This window comes from Pteropus alecto, unplaced genomic scaffold, assembly GCF_000325575.1.
Source record: "Pteropus alecto unplaced genomic scaffold, ASM32557v1 scaffold7, whole genome shotgun sequence".
In the NCBI taxonomy this organism is placed as follows: Eukaryota; Metazoa; Chordata; class Mammalia; order Chiroptera; family Pteropodidae; genus Pteropus; species Pteropus alecto.
Window position 1 is genome coordinate 23,051,654 of NW_006494614.1, and position 13,123 is coordinate 23,064,776.

The 13,123-nt window shown below is 38.0% G+C and overlaps 1 protein-coding gene across 1 annotated transcript in view; it reads right to left on the bottom strand.

Annotated features, from left to right (window-relative positions):
• Positions 1-13,123, bottom strand: part of COL19A1 (collagen type XIX alpha 1 chain) — a 279,851-nt gene that overhangs the window by 14,245 nt on the left and 252,483 nt on the right. The window contains exons 41-46 of the mRNA XM_006926816.1: positions 10,804-10,848; positions 7,537-7,581; positions 7,368-7,430; positions 3,102-3,137; positions 2,922-2,966; positions 421-591 (exon numbers count right to left, since the gene is read on the bottom strand). Of these exons, the coding sequence (XP_006926878.1) occupies positions 421-591; positions 2,922-2,966; positions 3,102-3,137; positions 7,368-7,430; positions 7,537-7,581; positions 10,804-10,848 (405 nt within the window). The remainder of the gene's footprint in view (positions 1-420; positions 592-2,921; positions 2,967-3,101; positions 3,138-7,367; positions 7,431-7,536; positions 7,582-10,803; positions 10,849-13,123) is intronic.

Genomic DNA, 13,123 nt, shown 5'->3' on the forward strand with positions numbered 1-13,123 from the left:
TCCAACTGGTTTCCACTTCAAAGCACTATTTGGGACAAATTCAACAAAATGGAATTTTAATATGAAACAGACACATGTATTTTCTGTGTAGTGAGACATAATAGATAGCATTTAAGAGTGTGGCTTTAGAATCAGTCGAACCTCGGTCTAACCCACTAAATAACTGGGACCTTGAATAAGTCAACTCAGTTTTTGCATTTGTAGAAGTGGAATGGAAGGACATCTATCCTCCCAGGTTAATTGTGAGGATATAGTGAGGTAATGTATATAGTAAGTGCTTAATGGAGGATGTGGTACATAACTCAAACTAAATGACAGTCATTGGCACCTTTGCAGAGACCAGTTTCGTTCATTTTATTTGAAAAAGGGATATAAGGTCAATACCAGCCAGGAGCTTCTAGAGCTCTTGGCACCACTTACCGGAGTGCCAGGGATGCCTGGATTACCCGGAGGGCCTCGGTGCCCAGGGGACCCAACAGAGCCCTTGTTTCCTGGTGGTCCCACAGGACCTGTGGCCCCTTTCATGCCTGGAAGGCCTGGTTTTCCCTGTTCACCTTGTGGGCCTCTGTCTCCTGGAATTCCCTGATCACCCTGTTAAGGAAAAAATTAATCATAAAGAATGATCTCTTCTAAAACTGCAATAGCTGTGGTTAAGAGGAAAGGTTCTGGCTTCATACTCACACTAATTGGGACCTTGGATAAGTGAAGTAAACTCTCTGTGCCCTAGCTGCCTCTCTCGTTAAGTGAGGATATTAATAGTATCCACTAAATAGGGTGATGCTGAGAAATAAATGAGTTAACTCAAGTAAAGCGCTTAGAACAATGCCTGCCACGTTGAAAACACTCGACGAAAAGTTAGTGATAATGTCAGTTGTACTCAGTTTCCAGTCTAGAATAATGACTTTTGAAAGTCAGTAGTAGCTGTCATTTCTGGCCTGGATCTCCTTTGTGACAATAAAAGATTACCAAGATTTCATCGTTGAGGTTTTTCACTCAGGAAAACTTCAAGACACTCAAAATAACTCCTAAATCATGTGCTTTTCTCTTTTCTTTTCCTTTCTTTTCTGCTTGCTCATGTATGCTTGGTCTTCATTAGATTCTGTGGGTTGGTTTATGTACTTGTGTTTTACATGTGTTCTCGTGTGTGTGTGTGTGTGTGTGTGTGAGAGAGAGAGAGAGAGAGAGAGAGAGAGAACAGAGAAACAGAGAGATATTGAGATCATGGTAGATATTCCTCTTATAGATATTCAGTTTCACAACTCCACAAGGTAATGTCCACACCAAATATGATGGAATGATGTGTGTCACTGTATTATTCTTTTATTTGTAAGTACTCTGCAAAAGGTCAAACTCTGTTTCTCTTGATTAAGAAAATAATGAAAACAAATGAACAATTACAGCAATCTATTTGATCATGGAATGAAGAGTGTAGAAAGAAGCCATGTAGAAAGAAGAAAAAAACAGATGGACCTAATTTCAATATTACTGTATTACTTATAAAAATATCTGCATACAAGTATGTCAGCCCAGCTCACAGTTGGAGAAATATTTGAGATGCCCAACATAAAAAAAGGAATAAAAGAAATATTAGCATACTTGATCAATACCCTGATCATGTGCAAAATAAAAATAATCTTTAATACTTTAAAATTATTTTATATTTTATGCATAAGGATGTTCACTTATAGATGTTAATATTATGAAAACCAAAAAGAACCTAAATAACAGAAAAAAGAGGACTAGGTAAGTGAAATATCCAAACAGTGGAATAATATATAGTCATTAAAAGGTAGCTGTAATCTCTATTTTCTGACATGGAAAGATCATCATTATGTATTTTTATGGAAAAAAATCATTTACAAAAAATGTGTGAGCCCATTTTTGGAAAAATATATATTCATTTGTATTGATATGTTAAGTATATGTATATGTTATGTGTAGGAGTTAGAGAGATTGAAATACTTCCAAAATATCAATAGTGCCTGTCCTTGAGTACTGGTATAAGGTAAACTTTTCCCTTTCTTTTTCATTTATATTATCTCTATTTTCACATTTTCTTCAGTTATCATGAATTATTTGTGCAATAATAATAAAAATTAGTAAACTATACACCAGTACATGAATATGCATCTGCATGAGCATACACACACACACACACTAGCAGCTCTGACTAGAATTCCACTAAATAACTAAATGCTTGAGCGAACTGTTACGAAGCAATGACTTCAGTTCTATTAGAAAATGTTTATTAAAGATTTATTAAAGAATATAATGGGAAGTTGAGATAATGATATTAACAACCCAAATAATTCAAATAAAACATACAACATAATTGGCATAATTAGTAACTTTATATGTCCAGTTCCCTTTTCCATTTCTCTATGCCCTCATACCGTCCTCCTTATAACTTAGTATTCTGCTAGGTCAGAGGTCCTCAATCAGGAAAACTTTTCTCCCCAAGAGGAATTTGATGATATCTAGAGACCTTTTTGGTTGTCACAATTGGAATGAGGGTGGAGCATCTAGTGGATAGAGGCCAAAGATGCTGCTAAATGCTCTACCACGCACAGGACAGGCACTCACAACAAAGAATTATATGCCCCCAACTATCAACAGTGCTGAAGTTGAGAAATCCTACTCTAGGTAAAAGAACATGGATGATGGTTCTAGTAGGGGTATGTATGTGAGACAGAAGGATGATAAAAGCTTTCTAAACTGAAATAGCAAACCAGACTTAGCTGTGTATGAAAAGCCAATCATGTAGGTTGTCCTAATTGTCCTATTTTATGCCTAGCAGAGACCTAGGATCACATACATACTGGGAGGTTACCAGGGGTCTACATACATAATTGTGTAACTCAGATGATGGAAAAGTTATAGCAGACAGACTTAAATAACGATCAAAATAGCAATACACATACCCGTTCTCCTTTGGGGCCTCTGTCTCCAGGCTTACCCATGATGCCCTGAAAAACAGATGCTAACACTAAAAATCATTGCTTGCTGAGGTTTATCATCAATCTGCTTGAATAGGTATCCTGGCAGGTATTCTGGATGCAGTTTTGCATTAGAACATTTATTTTAAATGGTATTTTCCATACCTGAGCACCTGGTAATCCATCTTTTCCATTTATTCCCTATAAAGACAAAAAATGATTAATATTTCTAATTCTGCACTAATAGGCATGGTTAAACACAGAAAAAGGGCAAAGTTCCAAGAACTTAATCATGCTTCTACTGAGATTTTGGTGAAGCAGTGTGGGGAAATGGAAAACAAAAGCGATAGACTCAGATGAGCTCCAAGTTTACATTCTGACTCCGTGACTTAAAAGTTCCATTTACTTCAGGCAATTTACTTAATCTAATAGCATCAGCTTCTTTGCTTATAAAGTGAGGATAAAATAATGGCCTTAAGACTGAGAATTGACTGAAGTAACAGAAAAAGCCCCGCTTACTGTAAACAGGCAACAGGATTACTTCCCTTACTCTGTTAGGTACATCTTGAGTAATTGGAAGGTGCTCATGGTGCTGTTGTATGGCATGTATTGTTATCTTCTAACAATTTTCCAGCACAGAGAGTCATTCTCAGTAAAGGTCTCAGTTGCTGCTGGGGAAATTTTGTAACATAGCCAGAGCATGATCTTATATGAAATAAACTGTCCCCCAGGGAACGACTGTTATTTTTCAGTTGGAAATAGGAAAGAAAAGTAAGAAATCGTTAATCATATTTTTTTGAGAGTATTAAATAGTGGCATTTTATTAGTAAACTGGAAGTTTCCTGAACTTGACGAGAAAGTTTTGGAGGTGGTAATAAAGTCCAGTCCTACTCAGAGATTTATAAGACTAGGGGAGCTGCTAGCTGGGAGGTGTGAGGAGGAAAAGCACTTGGGGGTCAAATCAAATACCTAGGGTCCCACGACAGATGTATTTTTGAGATTTGATTTGAAGAAGGAGATCAAGGTGAAGGAAATGATTTCGTAGCCAGCAGGCAATTGCATGGACATACTCCTCTGAAAAGCCTAGGAGACTTTTATTGTGCTAGAATGAATTCTATGAGGATGGAATTGCAGACAACCGCATGTTTTCACTGTTGTAAATTACACTAAAATCTGTCACAGTTGAGAGCTCAACCATAGTCCCCCAATCTCTCTGAAACATCCTGGGAATGATATAGACTACTTTAACTAAGAACATGTTACCTGAAGTGCACAGTTCAAAAAATTTATGACATCCAAGAACACAAGCAATAAAGATAAAGCTGATTAAGGAGAAAATTTGAAAAAAACAATTGTGTCACTTGAATAAAAGAGGATAAATCTAGCGTAAAAATAGAATTCTGTCTTTGGTAACAATATAAGAAAGGAAATAATCCTTATGGTCTTTTCTTTTTTGAGGTCTCTTATAATTCACCAAAGACTATAAATATGTGCTCTCTTTTGTATATGAACATGTTGCTAACTTGCTTTTCACAGGGGAGTTCTGATTGCTGAGATTTTTACAATAACCTATGTGTACTTGCTTCTCTCTCCCCTCATCTCACTTATCTGGAAGAATCCATTCCCAGGAACAAGAAACTTTCTATCCACTACACGCTTGCATCTGAGCAGCAGACTGTGGATAGAGCTCATTCATTCTAGTCTAAACCCAGGGCCGCAAGTGGGAAGCAGCCCCCTGCATTCTCAGGCCACCTTTCTGTATTTCCTGACTTGACTCTCCTTCCTTCTCTCCAAAAGTGCCATTTCACATGTTTTCCTGTCTTTTCAAATGTCCAGCATTATCACCCCACCTCTCCTGCTAAAGTGATGACCTCGATTCTTCTTTCTGTGAGAAAATAAACAGAAGAGAACCATCTCATGTGTTCTCCACCAGAACCACCAGCTACATGCATTTGTACTTGGACTTCTGCCTCTTACCCTCCCTCCCTTAAGAGGAATGAACTGCCCTGTTCCTCGCTGAGGCAATTTCTACTTCTGAGTAGAATACAAATCTTCTCCCCCTACTCAAAGTTATCTCCACTCCCTCGTATCATCAAAATTTCCCCTCTCAACTGGATCCTTCTTATCAAGACATTAAGCTGCTGTAATCTCTCCCACCAATGACCTTCACATTTTTAAAGACAGTGGAGAATTGTCAGTTCTCGTGTTTATCTCATCTCTATGTTCATCACTCCATCATACCTTTCTCTTAAAACACTTGACATTCAGGAAACCTCATCTGCCTGGTTTTCTTTATATATCGTTGGCTGCACCTTTTCAGTCTTTTCGTCAGATCTTCTTCCTAACAGCTGAAGTGCTCTCTCCCTTTCCTTATCCACGTGACTTCATTTCTTCCAGGCTTGGGTTTAAAAACCCAAATCTGTCTCTGCAGTCCTCCATTAATTCGTTCCATTAATTCCAGATGCTTATTTGACTTAATTCTGCTGCCTGCCTGACATTTCCACTTGGATACCTACTAGTGCTTTAAGATGAACGTGTCCAAAACAGACAACTCTTGGTTTTCCTTCCCCAAACCATCTCCGGTCCTTCCCATGACACCAAAGACCATATACCTACATGGGTGCTCAGATCCCAAACCACAGCTTGATTTGTCTCGTCCTCACAGTCCACATCTAGTCCTTCAGCAAGTATAATTGGCAGTTCCTTCAACGTACACCCTAAATTCTCCTCCTCCTCATGGCCTCCCTGTTCCCACCATTGTTATTTCTCATGGGGATTACAGCAGTTTGTCCTCACTGTTTTGTCTGCTTTTGCTTATAGCCCACTCTCCACACAATAGTCAGAGTCTCTCTTAAAACACACTCCAGCCATTTCCTCCCCACTCTAATGAGCTCCCATTGTGCTTCAAATGAAACCCAAACTGCATTCATGGCCTAGAATTTCCTTGTAGCCTGGCCACTGCCTATCTCTCCTTCAATGTCTTTACTATTCTTCTTTAGCTTAAAGTTCATTCTGAACTTTATGCCTTTTGCTGTTCTTTTAGCAAACTCTCCTGGCCACACTCTCTTGGCCATCTCCTTTTCTTGAAACAATGTGTCTCCACCCCAAACTCCCTATGGCTTGATCTCTCACTTCATGCAGGTTTTGTTCAAATGGCATGCCTTTTTTAACCACCCTATTTCAATGCCACTCCAGTACTTCACCCTGCTTAGATCTTCTTCTACCTGAAATTGTGTGTGTATTTCTTTGTTTGTTGTCTGTGTCTCTATATTAGAATGTCAACCCCATGAGTTGCTAGCATTCAGAACAGTGTCTAGAATGCAGTAGGTGCTCAAGAAGTACTGTGGGATGAACATATTGCTTTTTGCCTAATCTCCTGGGAACCCAATGGCAACCATTACAAGATGGCTTATAGGGGTTGGAAACAGGGAGTTGGTAAGAGGAGGCGAAGGGGAGGCAGGGAATGAAACTAACATTTATTGAGCACTTCCCATGGGCAGGCACTGAAAATGCTTACCATATGTCATGTTACTTAAGTGACTCATAAAACTCTTTAAGTCATAATTCAAATCCAGATCTTCCTAATCCTAGATTATAGATGCTTCTCATTTTTTCATGTTGTCTTTTCTGGGGAGATGGGAGCCAGAGAATGCACTGACTGTGAAGGTTCTCTAGAGATATTAAACCAGCCTCATGAATGCTGTCCTTCTTGTTCGCCCCCTACTTCTCCTAACAGCAGCCCCTTCTCAGACACGCCACAGCAAATAAACGAGCAAAGATAGCAGTGACCTTCTATAAAGAATAAACCTGAGATTGGGGTATGTCTTATTCATCTTTATAACCCCTTCCTCAGGGGTCAGCACATCCTTAGCAAACAGCATGGACTAGATGTGTTGAATTGAATTAGTAGGAATGACCGTTACGATGTCACAGCAATACTATATATCAGTAGCCAAGAGCTCTTTAGGATGTAAGGGAATGATATATTTGGCAGCAATGATTTATAAAAGTATAAGGACAAGGTGCATAAATAAAGAAGGTAATCTGAGAAAATAACTTCTACTTTAGTCTTTGGCTTAACACGCAGGTATTATATCTGTGAGTCTTTAGCTTCTTTATATTTTAGGATGTGACAGGCCATTTTATTTTTTATCTCCACCGAGAACATTAAAGAAATAGTCTAATTTCCTGGCATCCAAAAAAAATATTCTTACCTTTCTCTTCATTGTGTAAGACATAAAGATACCTTATAAAGAGCTAGGACACTCAATGAGAACCACACCCCAAAAAAACCCATTTGCAGAACCTGCTTTTACTTTCTTGGAAACTACTTATTCTTTCAAATCTCAGATTTTCTGAGGACATAGGTTAAGAGGCAAAGCTTAGAACAATTCTTAAACTGGAAAATTTTAAACAGTAAAAAGTACTTACTGGCTTTCCTGAAGGTCCCTCTGGCCCAGGGAAACCTATATCTCCAATAGGTCCTCTCTCACCCTATAGACATGTCCACAGACAAATAAGTATTAATTGCCAGGAAAGCTTTAAGACATAATGCAGTATAACACAGGTACAACTGTTAAGTAGGTAATTAGCAACTCACCGGTTCCCCTGGAACTCCTGGAGGCCCTGGAGCTCCAGGTTTCCCCTGGGAAATCAAATCAAAGAGAAATGTTAGGAGCCAAATTACTGAATGATGTCACATGCTCCCGCTTGCCAACTGTGAGTTTAATGTGCTGTCAGCACTGTGGATCTCTACACCAAAATGGCATTCCTAATGGAATAGAGTCTATGGGGACACACACTCAGCTCTGCAGGCTCTAAGGCACAGGCTGGAGTACAGCTCTCTGAATGTGCATATGTGTGTATGGTGGAGGGAAGGATAATATTTTTGAAAATATTAAATGAATGTATCTTTATTTCTGGAAATCCCTCTGGCGCCTATTTGACTGGCAGTTCTTTACTTTAGAAGGTGGGAGGGCACAGAGAGTCAAAGAAATCTTTTCTAGACTTTGAGTTTCACAAGAGGGTTTTTAAGTTTATAGTAAGATAGCCTGAAACAGGGCATGTTTGATTTGAAATCTGTGTTTCACTGAAAGAGAGAGACAGGTTGATTTGTTCCAATACTCATCAACAGATGTGTTCTGGAGAACTGACAATAGAAAAATCCTGGGGTAGAGAGACCACAGAGAGAAACAAGTGAGGAAGATGGTCTAGTAGAGACTGGAAGAGAAAAAGTGCTAAAGTGTCCAGATTAGGCTTAAAGATGTTGCCTTTGAGAGAGAACTGCCTCCTGTCCCTTGGACCTAAGGTGGTTGGGAAAGGCAATATGAAGATGAAGGTGTAGGGCTGAGACCGTAGAAACCACAGTAGGTTGCAAGAAAGCTGAAAAGGGAGGGATTTTTCCCCACTTGCTGTTTAGAATTCTGGAAGGAGACCCCCTCACATGTACAGATATGACTGAGCAGTGAAACTGGGCAGACACCGGCCTGAGAGAGCACCCTGGGCTTCCCACAGCCTGTGTGGGCAAGCACAAGCTCCCAAAGTTCCTGCATGCCCGTGTCGGAGGATGTGAAGAGCTGAGAAGGCCAATGTCCAAAAGGGTCTTGACTTGGGACCTAGGGGTGCAGAGTATTTGGGCCTCGAGATCTGAGACAAAAAGACTGGGGACTTGATAGTCAGCAGCAGTCCCAGAGGTCAGCTAATGCCAGCAGACAATTCAGAGAGCTGAAGGGTGGGGGGCGGAGAGCCAGGGGCCCCGCCCACTGCCAGAACTTACAGACACTACCTCCTGTGGACCCATATGCCATCCTGGGAGGAAGAGAGAGAAAGCAGCCCTGGAGAAATCCCTGGATAGGCCCGAATATACTACAAGGGATCATCTGGTCTGTTCTAGGAAGAGCAGGATTGATTATCCTTCGTACTCAGCAGAGTGACCGTGACGTATCTGACTAGGTAGGTCTCATCCCTGCTTCATTCAGAACAACCACCTTTAAAAATGTTTTATTGTGGTAAACTATACATAACATAAAATCTACCATTTTAAACATTTTAAGTGCACAAATCAGTGGTTACTATTATATAATTCAGTGGTTACTATTTTAAGTGTACAATTCAGCGGTTTTGAATAAACTTAATGGTGGTTAACTATTAAGTATAGTCACACTCTTGTGTAAGTATTCCCACTGTTTCCAGAATCTTTTAACTTTTTTATTTTCCGAGCCATAGTAAGGTCCAGTTATAAAAAGCTGTGTTTTTAATCACAGTGTTATATATTTGCAATGTGCAAAATTTTTACCCCTTCTTGATTTTTGTAATTGTCATTTTATTCTCTTAATTATGAGATAAGAAAATTTTGTTTTACTCCTTATGTCAATCATGCTGCAGCTTTCAAAAATGTTTGGATTCTACATTTGGATCACCTGTTAAGCCTGTCATTCGTCTTTTAAATACTTTCAATGGCTGCAAAGAGTTTTTCTCTGAAGAAAGACTTAATTTAGGGTAATAGCCAAAAGTAATTTGGGCAAATACAGTGGAGCATTAGCTTACAATGTGAAAACAAAAACAGGGTGTGCATGAATATAAGGGGGGCAGGTTGTAAGGAGAAATTCTGGAAACAGGGTTTCAAATATGTTGCTAGGCATTGTAGTGAGGGGGGAAGGTGGGAAGGAATGGGTATGAGCCAACTTCCAGAGAGAATACTTTTTTTTCTCCTTAGCGATTATTTTAAATTTTTCAATTAAAGTTGGCATTCGATATTATTTTGTATTAGTTTCAGGTGAAGAAGAATACTTTCTCGTATAAAAAATTCTGAAGTACTTGCTAAAGAAAATATTTTCATGTTATTTTTCAATCATACTAATATTTTAACTTGATTTAGAACAACTAAATATGGGGATGTCCTCCTCTGTAAATGATAGCTTTCTGTGGACTATGGATAGGTTTTAATTTTGTTATTAGATTTAGCAACTAAATAGAGTGAAGTAGCATGACTAATGGTCTTTTAAATATGGGTGGTGGTAGTGGTGAATAGCAGTGAGTGGTGGTAGGTGGCTCTGGGTGGTGTTGGGTATCAGTGGATGTCAATGGGTAGTGGTGGGGCCTTGCTTATCTTTCTCATGTTCAAGCTCACAGTTTCCACTGACTTTCTTACCCTGTGCCTACCCTGCAGGTGCACCTAGTAAGAGGATTATTGGGCTCTTATTCATAAAGCATGACCACAAAATTTTAATTAGAGCATCATGAATGAAGATCAGAATGATCCCCAGGGCTCAGAGAAATGACTTCAACCTTTCCTGGTGCACTTTCTATTCATTTGAAAAGACCTTGATGAGATTAAAACATTTGACACCAGAGAGCAACAAAAATGATTGAGAGGATTGAAGGGCTAGTTTACGAGGAAACATTAGCAGCAATAAAGCTCTGCTAACACTGGCCTGAGAGAAAACTCAGGCAGATTGCAGCTTAATACAAAGAACCTGCGTATGGCCTGAGGATGAGAACTTTACATTTTGTTGAGCAAGAAACCGTGATATATGACACGAACAGAGAAACCAAACAAGCTCCTCAATGCTGTGCTCATACATTGATGTATCATCACAGGTAACTGAGCTCCTCCCACCCCACTTAAGTGAGTTCGGAAGAAAAAAGAACAAAGACAAAAAAAAAATTTTTTAAAGGCGAAAATAAAGGAGCACGTTTGAGGTGGAAGAAAGACAGGTAGTTTTATTTTTTAAACTGGAGATTTCAGGAACCTAATGTCAAAAGAGTTATGGTATGCTCCCCAGCCCTTCTGGATACCTAGCTGTAGGTTTATTGTGGAGACAGAACTCTTTACCTGCAAAAATAATGTATGATCATCTGGACTTACTGATATGCCGGCTAATCCTGGGGGACCTGCTGGGCCTCGATCTCCCTGTTGTGATTAAAAAAAAAAAAATTGGTACTCATAATGATATCTATAAAATCTTTACCTATAATATTAGTGCCTGAATAATCATTTGGGTTTGGTAAAGTTTTTCTTTGGACTTGATAAACATTTTCAATATTAGCTGGTATGAAACTAGAGGGTAAATGGAAAAACAACAAAATGAGTAGCCAACTAAATCTGTTAAGCTTTCTTTTTTTTATATAAAACTAAAGCAAATAATCTTAATGAAAACAAACATTCATGTTATCATTTGTGACCTTTTCTTATTAGGACTCTACATACTTACAGATAACATTAGTCGATATTTTTATTCCACATGTTCAAAAGTAATTCATTACCAATACTTAAAAGAGTAAGCATATTGAATTCTACTTAAAAGCTTTTCCTACACTTGTCTCATTGGATGTGGGGTTAGAATAAAGACGTCTAGAACAGGGGATTTTGTAGTTCTCCTCATTAGACCAATTAAAGATCTCTTGAATTGCTCTGAACAAGAGAATGACTCAACATTTTTTCCAAAGGCAATGTGGTATTTTAGGTAAAGCGGACAGTGCTAAAAGTACTAATGATTATATATGGGACAATAAAATGGCAATTTTTGTTGAGCAGAACCTACATTAAAAAGCTTCATAACCTCCTTCAGGGACATAAAAGACAATGAAATGGAGAGACGTTTTGTTCTTGGAGGGCAAGATGATGTTGTAAAGGTGTCACTGCTACCCAAACTAATTTATAAATTTAATGCAATTCTTATGAAATTGCAGCTTGATCGAATGACATTAAAGTTCACTTGGGATAATAAATAAATGAGAGAATAAAAGAAATAAATTTAAAAAAAATAAGGTTAGCAACATCAATATTTAAACATCTAATAAAGCTGTAACAATTAAATAATGGAATATTGGCATAAGATTAAGCAGTGTATCAACACAATATAACAGAAACCGTAGAAACAGACCAACATTTATAATAGGATTTTAGTAGGGATGTATTATTTCAACAAATAGTGCTAATAACTAAATAATTTCTTTGCAAAAAGTTTGAATCCTCTCTTTTTATTATACTCCATATAAATTTCATGCAGATTATATAAAAAATAAAATAATATGAAGTATAAAAGAACTAGAAGAAGATATAAGTGATTATCTGATTTTGGTTGAGAATAAGAATAAAAGTCATTTAGAGCATAAAAGCAAAATGAGAAATTATAAAAGAATTTTACATTTGAATACATAAAAGTTGTATTTACATATACAATAAGATTTAACATAAATATGAAAGGCAGAGACCAACTAGGATAAAAACTCTAACATATAAGATAAAAGTAATACCTTTAATATATAAAGCACAGCTGGAGTCAAATAGAAAAAGAACTAATAGACAAGTGGACAAATGATGTAAACAGGTATTTCTTGTCGGTTTCACTCTGCTCTTTTTAAATTATGAGATTTTTACCCTTGAAATAAATATACTGGAACTTTTCATTCAATAAAAACATTTGCATATCTGATAAAGATTAATGTTAAGAGAACTCTCTGACAAGATGGTCCTTTCAACTTTTGAGTCTCTGAGATCTTTGAACTACTCTCCTCTAATGATTTGGTTTCTTATTTCCATAGTTACACTTGTAACCTTGTCAATAAAATAACTGGACCCCCCTACACACACATAATTTATTCCATACTTGGACCACTATCTCCTATCCTTATAACCTACTTTCTTGAGTACGTGAACCCCCAAATCTTTTAATGCCACAAAGACCTCTAATCCATTGATGGTACAAATTTTTCATTATCCTTCACTCCCTGAATGGCCCCTCTTCCTTATTTATCTAGTTTAAATTCCATGGTTACTTGTTACAGTGATTCCCTTGTGTATACTGTTAACTCTTTTGAGCATTTGTTGCATCCAGTACTCACTTGTCAAAACTGGAACCCTGTTTAAATACAATTCCTGGCTGTACACTCCCTCTCTCCTAGAAGATCTATTCCTTAAATCTCCAAACTCTTCTCCCTACCTCACTTTCAGATAATAACCTTGCTTCCTTCATAGCAGAAAATTTTAGCAATCAAAATAGAACTTCAATAGACTCCAACAAATTCATCTTCCCACATATCAGCACCTGAACCCCTGTGCTCTGTTTTCCCATCTGTTACCACAGATAAATTACCCAGGCTCCTCTCTGAAGCCAAACTCTCCATTTATTCAGTAGGTCCCCTTCCCTCTTAGCTATGTAGGGACACTGTTCCAGCAATTCTTC